Source organism: Stegastes partitus, unplaced genomic scaffold, assembly GCF_000690725.1.
Source record: "Stegastes partitus isolate 25-593 unplaced genomic scaffold, Stegastes_partitus-1.0.2 Scaffold1480, whole genome shotgun sequence".
Lineage (NCBI taxonomy): Eukaryota > Metazoa > Chordata > Actinopteri > Pomacentridae > Stegastes > Stegastes partitus.
Genome location: NW_007579211.1, coordinates 133630 through 141729, shown reverse-complemented (window position 1 = coordinate 141729; position 8100 = coordinate 133630). Strand labels below are relative to the sequence as shown.

The 8100-nt window shown below is 42.6% G+C and overlaps 1 protein-coding gene across 1 annotated transcript; it reads left to right on the top strand.

The window, feature by feature from the left end:
• Positions 1 to 413: 413 nt before the first annotated feature.
• Positions 414 to 7587, top strand: LOC103370765 (hyaluronidase PH-20-like). Its single transcript, XM_008299916.1, has 8 exons — positions 414 to 522; positions 3741 to 4012; positions 4218 to 4384; positions 5265 to 5433; positions 5534 to 5752; positions 5837 to 5995; positions 6476 to 6565; positions 7150 to 7587. The coding sequence occupies exons 1-8, from the start codon at positions 414 to 416 to the stop codon at positions 7585 to 7587; spliced, it is 1623 nt and encodes a 540-aa protein (XP_008298138.1).
• The last annotated feature ends 513 nt before the right edge of the window (positions 7588 to 8100 follow it).

Sequence of the window (8100 nt, the reverse complement as noted above, 5' to 3'; positions counted from 1 at the left end):
GACAACAGTGAGGATACCCATCTTGACACCAACAGTCTGCCTATCAGCTGTATCAGAATCCTGTTGAAAAAATGTGAACCAAATTAAAATAAAATGTAACTGCAAAAGAAAAACCTGGCTTGATTGCTCAACAATCACACAATACATATCAGGACAAACCTTAGGGGTTGTACATGTAAAATACCTCACGAATGATTTGATAGCAGGTCTAGTGAGCATTACAGTTCATATGCATTATAATTTATGGAAAAAGTAGTGATAATGTACACACCCAACATTTCAGGAAAAGCTTCCCTGAGTCTCACAGACAAATGGGCAGACCTTCCAGACAGGTTCTCTTTCGATGCTAGGCAATGTCAGACAAACAAAAAGCAATAGGACTATAAAAGAAGCTGTTTAAGGTCAGTGTCAGCATGTTTGACGTTAGCTCCACCTCCCGCACCAGCTCAGGCTCCTTCCCTGCCAGTGAGGTGACGTTCCAGGAGGCAGTACGCCCGGATACCCGCTCCTGCCTCCCTACCGGTGGGCATAGCACTTGACCCCGATGTCATGCCCTGGGGGTAGTGGGCCCTCTGGGCAGCAGCCCCGTGCCACTTTTTCGGGCTTTGCCCGACTGAGCCCCACGGGGACCCAAGGCCCAGCCACCAAACGCTCTCTGGCAAGCTCACCCCCCAGGCCTGGCTCCAGGAGGAGGCCCCAGTTTTCCTGGTCCAGATGAGGTGGCAGCTTCCCTTGATTTTGCTGTCATCATGGGTCTTCGAATCGCTCTTTCTCTGGTCTCTTTTTGCTGACTCATTGACTTAGAGCAGCAGAAAGAACTTTTTGTATTTTTTGAATGCTACAGTATTCCACTAATTTCCCCCCCCCCCAAATATCTTTATCTATATTTACATTGTAGTCTGTTTTCTCCAGATATAATCTGCTATAAATTACACTTTAAGTAGGGCACTGACGCATTTGGTCCTTTTACACTGTCGTTATGATGAAACAGCTTTTAACACAGACACACACAGGTACACACAACGCCCTCCTAAAAGCAGCGAGTGAGGTCAAAGGTCACAGTCCCAGCGGTCACACTGTTCCACCAACATGTGAAACAACCACAAGCAAATGGTGAATGACATGTGACTGAGCAGACACATAAACACCTGAAGCACACAGACAGTAAACAGTCATACAAGTCCAAGTCGAAATTGCTGTTTTCTAAAAATGTTTTTAGCTATTTGTTGTTTTTTTTGTCTGTAAATTTGACCTCTTTGTGTCGGTTTTTGCCCATTCTCATAGAAAACACACGTTGTTATTAGTGACGTCAGCACACAGCTCCTCTCCTCCCACTTGGGTGTCAAACTCTCCTGTCTCCTAACTCCAAGGGAGAGTGTGAGGATTTTGGTCGCTGACTGATAGCGTTAGCATGCTATGCAATTTATTTATTTATTCTTTTACCACAAGCTTGCTAGAATCCAGAAAGCTGGTGCTTATTGTGTACACAATGGTCCTGGATCCCTCCTTCTTCTGCAGCATGTTGTTCAAAAACTTTATTTAAAGTCTTACTGGATCCTTACAGTGTTGAACCTACAAGCCTCAAACTCAGAACTACATCTAATAACATTGCTGTGCCTGTTTGTACTGCAAATTAAATCTCGGTTGTAATCCTTTGTTTACCCAGCTCTAGGTGATAAGCACCAACATCGACGCCAGCTCAGTGACAGTCTGAGTTACAGTATCGATGCCCTGCCACGCTATGGCACGCTCCATAACCTCACACCCAGGTGTCTTCCTCCTCTGCTCCAAGACAAACTTGGCAGAGTGCGATCAAAATAAGATGTTCACTGAGACAAACAACAGGGAGCAGAGAGCATCCTCTTTCACCCTCCTGGACATTTACCTCCATTTAATCACTCTTGTAAGGACATCCTTAGTCTGTGTCCGCCAGTCAAGACATCTTACACTAGGGGCAGCTCGGCTGAAGGCATGTCCAGGTAGTGTGTCTTTAATTTTTCCTTTTTTTTGTTATACCTTGTCTTATGAATGTCTGCATCTTGGAAATCTGTTTGCAGGCGCTGTTTGTGGTTATATTTTGCAAAGCGTGGAGTTTGAACACAGGCCTGGATGGGTAGATCATTTTGGGGATTTGTGTGATAAAATCATTTGGGGGAAAAAAAAAACAAAAAAATTATGCTACAACTGGCACCTGTTGTGAGGACTGAGGATTTCAGGTCCGAACTTTGCAGAATTAGAAGTCACAATGAGTTTGGAATTAGACAAATTAATCAGTCAGACACGAGGAAACAACATAACTGTCATTTTGTAATGTCTGTGCATTTGTATGCTTCTTCACAGTTTATAGTGTAAATTTAAAAAAGTGAGAAAAAAAACAAAAACACTAATAGTATTAAATAATTGAAACTAACTGTAAAAATACAGCAATAATACAATTTTCCATATTGAAGATACATTTTGTAGCCTTCATTTTCATGTGTTCATATAAAATTAAGGCTACAAAATGCGTATAAATATGTATCTTTCTAAAATATTTTAAATCAATTGTCACTACTTGTGTCTACTTTTAGAAATACATTTACAGTATTAAACTTGAGTGTAATGGTTTTGTCTATAAACTAGAACTATAAAAACTGTGAAAATGCAAAAAAAAAAAAAAAAAGCAAATGCAGTTTTAACAATATTTTCTTTCTTTATATTTTGTGAGTATTTACTGTTACAGGTTTTGCATGTATTTTACATTAGATGTGTATATTCACAGTACGTGTTCATTTTATTTAAATTTATTTTGTTTGTGTTTGAACTTTTTTGTATTTAAAATAATACAGAAAGAAACTAACATAAAACATAAAAATCTCTAAAATTACAATATTTATTTTATCAGTATTATTTTGTCATAATTAATAACAATAACAACAACAGTATGTATTATGCATATGGTAAATTAGCGATATGCAGTGTGACTGATTGTTTCTGTTCTGTTTCTCAGCCAGATGAAAGGATGGTTTCAGTCACACAGAAGAGCAGAAGCTGTTTGCTGCTACTTCTCCCACTCCATCAATCAATCTTTCCTCCTTTCTTCACCTTTTTCTTCACTCTTGTAGCCGTTTCTCTCTGGCCTGCTCTTGCATTAGCTGCCCTGAGAACACCAAGAGCCATAGCTCCCTCTGTTGGTGACACCAACGAATCAGCCTCAGTCCTGCCGGCTACCATTTCCACTGCTTTTCCTGCAATACTAAAATCATCCAGCACTGCACAGTCCTCAAAATACTTGTCTTTTTCTGCCACTACTTCATCCTCTTTGTCAAAACATACAGTTATGACTCCATCAAATTCAATATCATCCACTAAAATGTCAGCGCCGCTCTTCGACCAAACACCCTCCAGGGATGTTGTCGTAATCTCACCCACATCTTCTACGAAAATCCCTCAGTTTGGCAAAAAAGCCTCTCTAAGTCAAGATTTAGGCCACTGCCCTGTATCTCAGCTTCCTCTTCAACCCCTAAACCAGATTTCCCAGCTGCTACCTCACCGCTGCAAACATTTGACCCACAAAGCTATGGCTCAGCCTTCGCACGAAACCCTCCGGTCTCCTCTGTCTGAAATATCTCTCCATCCTGTTTCTTCTGAAGAGGTTCCTTCCCCACTGGCCTCACTGCTTCCTCCCTCCAACTCAGCTTCACCTCAACATGCTTCACACACGCTTCTCTCTCCTCTCTCGACACCATCCTTTCTAACAGCGTCTCCAACATTCAAAACTTCACCGCTGCCACCTGCCAAACCTTCTCCCATCCCTTTGCCCAAAAACCTGCCATCTCCTCCAGCAGCAGCAGCAGCAGTACCATCTCACCAGACTAGACTCCCCCTGCCTCCCTCTCTCCCCCACACCACAGACCCGCTGTTTGAGCACCAGCCTTTCATTGTAACTTGGAACATTCCTGCTCTTGTGTGCAACAAGTATAATATCTCGCTGGACACCTCGCCCTTTAAAGGAGTGGCCACGCCTGCTAAGGTGAGGGAAGAAAATCTACAGCTGCAGGAATTTTTCTGTGAAGTTTTGCTCATTTAGGCCCCACATTAAGATTCTGAGGTGATGAACAGCTGAGAATCTTATGCAAAAAACTGACTCTGGCCCCTAAAATGATATAAAAACATCATGGTATACTTCTTTAAGACAAATACACAACTTGATTCCCTTTATCTTGTTTCTTCTGCAGGTTCCAGGACAGTTCTTGTCTCTGTTCTATACAGACCGACTGGGTCTTTACCCCCACGTAGACCTCACAAGTAGAAAACAGTTCTATGGTGGCATCCCTCAGAGAGGAAACCTTAGAGCCAGCATGAACAAGGCCAGAGCCGATATTAACTACTACATCCCATCCAAGTAAGTAGGTTTAACCGTCTGGATCCGAAAACCTGCTGGAAAGCCATGTTGTCTTTGAAAAGATTACCAAAATTACACCATTTTTTTTTTAGGTCCATGACCTGTAAAAACAAGTTTCAACTTTCTGACATTCCTTGAACTCATCATCTGTTCTATTGGGGAACCAAATCCAAGCTTAAAACCTCACTTTATTTGACATGTCTTATTTAAAAACTCTGCAAAAATTAACCTATTACTTAAACCAGATTCTGTGAAAAACCCCCAAAAAAATCTGCATTCCCTAGCAGAACTAAAAAAAACATTAGTGACTCACCAACAGAACAGCTACGTGACAATAATTCTGACTTTCCAGCTGAACAGGGATTAACTGTGGGCTGTGTTTACTCAGAGGAGACACGTATGGAAACAAATTAGAAACACAAGCAGTATAATAGCTACAAATGTATATGGTGTACAGTCATAATGTTTTACAGAATTGGTGGTACTTGTGGGCACATAAATGTTGGACATGTTGAATACAGCTTCTGTTCCCCATTTTTTGTAAAGCAAATAACCAAAGAAGTTCAACTTTTAATGTATCTTTTTATATGGTTTATGACATTATAACTGTGTCATATTGCACAGAGGACACTTTTGAGTTCTCTCTGCTTGTTGCCATAGTTGTGCTCCTTCCATAGAGGTGCTGAACTTTATATTACAGTGAATAATGAGCCTACAGTGAGTAAAAATGTGACTGAACAAAACAAAACAAAAACAAAAAACATCCAACCAGAAACTGCGATCACAAAGTTAAAAGTCAAAAATCCAATTGTTACTTTGCCACTGATGAGACCTTCTGTGCTTATAATTTTGCTCATCATCACCGCCTCATTCCTGTCAGGACGACCAGGGGCCTGGCCGTGATAGACTGGGAGGAATGGCGCCCCCTGTGGGACAGAAACTGGGGCACAAAGAGAATCTACCAGACTTTGTCAGTGGCTCATGCTATGCAGACAAACCGCTCTCTGACAGTACAGCAGGCCACAGAAAAAGCCAAGCAGCAGTTCCAGGTCAGTGTGAGGCTCAATTTAGCAAATTACGAGTTATATATAGTTGTGATCAGCCATTAAAGTTTCATGAGCCTTCTCTTCCGTCATGATTCTTTTCCAGGAGGCTGCAAAGAGCTTTATGTCCGGGATGTTGTCAATGGGCAGAACTATGAGACCCAACTACCTGTGGGGCTTCTACCTGTTTCCCAACTGCTACAACTACGGCTGGCATGAACCTGACTACACCGGCCACTGCTCCAAGGAGGCGAGGAGGCAAAATGACGAGCTGTTCTGGCTGTGGGAGTCCAGCACTGCCCTCTACCCTTCTGTGTACCTGCAGGTTGGCAACCTTTATGAACGGACTATCTATTTTAAGTGTTATCTCCTCTTCAGATGTCATTTTTTTGTCTTTGTTTTTTAACAGGAATCCCTAGCAGACAGCCCCAAAGCGGCCCTGATGGTGAGAAACCGTGTCCAGGAAGCTTTGAGAGTGTCCGCCCTGCCCAGACGGACTACCTCTGCACCTGTGTTTGTTTACACACGACCTGTCTTTGTTGACCAGAATAGACGCTTCCTCAGCCAGGTACATTTAAATGCTTATTTGTTTAATACTCATGTTTAATTTGGCATTCACAGTTGCAGCACAAGTTTTGCATGTGGAGATGTCCTCAGGAGACATTTCATTATGACAGCGACTAGCTAATGTTATGAAATAAAAGACAGAAATTCACCTCTCAAACACATCCGTCTTTTGAAACTACTCATCAGGAGCGACTGCACACTTGACTAGATTAGATACATCTTAGGTTACTTCTTAGATCCCAGCAGCGATGTGTTTCCAGCCCAGAGGTCCAGTTTTAGGAGGAGTTTGGTTTCTTTAGTGTAACAACACCCTGCTCAGGTGTAACCCCTCACCTGAGGGTGTAATCCTTATCCTCTCTTCTCACCTCGTACGACGTGTGGATGAATACCTCCAACATGTATAAATCTTAACAGTGAAAAAAGAGGCCTTCATTTGTGAATCTGTGTGCAGAGGCGCTAATGTTCACCTATTTGCATCCAGGGGGATCTGGTCAGCACCATCGGGGAGAGCGCAGCAGTTGGAGCGTCTGGCGCTGTATTGTGGGGGGCCAGTGCCGACTATGATGACCAGGTAACATCACACCGCAGACCTCCGCTGGGCTGCTCGAAGGCACAACAGTGTGCTGATGGCAGGTGGTCTGACGGAGACAAAGAGCTAAATGAAGCGATCCTGACAGGCGCTCATCTCTGAAACTGAAACCTGCTGATTGATTGTGCTGGTTTGGTAATGCAACCGCATGAGTTAATCCACAGCAGGGAGGCTGAAATTAGCCTGATGATGGTGACTTTCACTAGAGTTTGACTGGATTTTTGGATCCAAAAATCCAGTCTAACCCTAACAGAATGTGTCATTTCTTTATGTTTTGGAATTTGTATGGATTCAACAAAGTAAGAAATAGTGAACTTTAGAGGTTTGGTCATGTTCGCCTTAACTTGAACAGATTGGAAGAGGCTGGTTGTGTTTGCCCTTTCTCATCATTCTGCTAAGCTAAGCTAAGCTATGTAGCTGCTGGCTCTTCCCTAATGTACAAAAATGGTGTCAATCTTCTCATCTTTAATCATATGAGAGCTGTTAAACTGTTGTAATGCTCTGTTTCAGGCACATACAGGCTGTAATTACTGTTATCTCTTTGTGCTGCCCCCTTTACCCTACAGACTTCCTGTAAAGCTCTCTCATCCTACCTCACGTCCAGCCTCAACCCTTACATCACCAACGTCACTGCGGCCGCCCAGCTGTGCAGCAGCTTCCTGTGCGGCGGGAACGGCCGCTGTGTCCGAAAGAACTACAAGTCCAATCACTACCTCCACCTGAACCCTGTGAGTTTCAGGGTTGTGCGTATTCAGAAACGCTACCTCGTTCTCGGGCGACCCACCTTCGCCGACCTGAAGACTCTGAGCAGGAGGTTTACCTGTCGGTGCTACAGAGGACTGAGCTGCAGTCCCAGGACGCACAGAGAGCTCGCCAAGGCCCTGATGTTTAGTCTGAAGCAAGGACTGTTCAAAAAATCCCACACTCTGACTAAAACTGCGTTAGATGACACACAGCAGACCAGTATTACAAAAGATAGTGTTAAAAAGAGCTTAAATGTTTAGCTAATAAGTCAAATAGTTGGTTAAAAAGTTAAATTCCCAATCCAGTCTGGTACCCATCTCGGTCCCAAAGGTTTCTGTCTCATTGCAACCATAGTAAACATGGGGCACTAGTAGCTTCTATTGCATTTAAATGCCCCTTAATAATAATTCTTAAAGGTTTTTCTGAGCACATTTTTAGTGATTATCTTTTTGTTAACATTTATATTATACTGCCTCTTGTCACACATACACGTTGCTATTTGGGTGCATAAAGCAAAAACTATTCTGCCAGCAGTGTTCCTCCTGTACTAATAATAAACCAGTGACACAGAGAATCTATTAAGGACAAACACTATGCCATATCAGAGACATATCACATGTCTGTGATAATATTCCCACTGTGTATTTGTATATGATTTGACTGCATATGTAAATAAATGAAAAAAGAGAAGCTGCAGCTGTGTTTGATTTGTTTGCTAAGGGATGACCAGAGCGTATGAAGGGTCCATCCATCCATTATCTGTACACTGATAA

Coding starts and splice junctions, on each gene's coding strand:
- LOC103370765 (XM_008299916.1), top strand. CDS start 414: ATGTTTGACGTTAGCTCCACCTCCCGCACCAGCTCAGGCTCCTTCCCT. Junction 5,434..5,533: donor AAGCCAAGCAGCAGTTCCAG/GTCAGTGTGAGG, acceptor ATTCTTTTCCAG/GAGGCTGCAAAGAGCTTTAT. Junction 5,753..5,836: donor ACCCTTCTGTGTACCTGCAG/GTTGGCAACCTT, acceptor GTTTTTTAACAG/GAATCCCTAGCAGACAGCCC.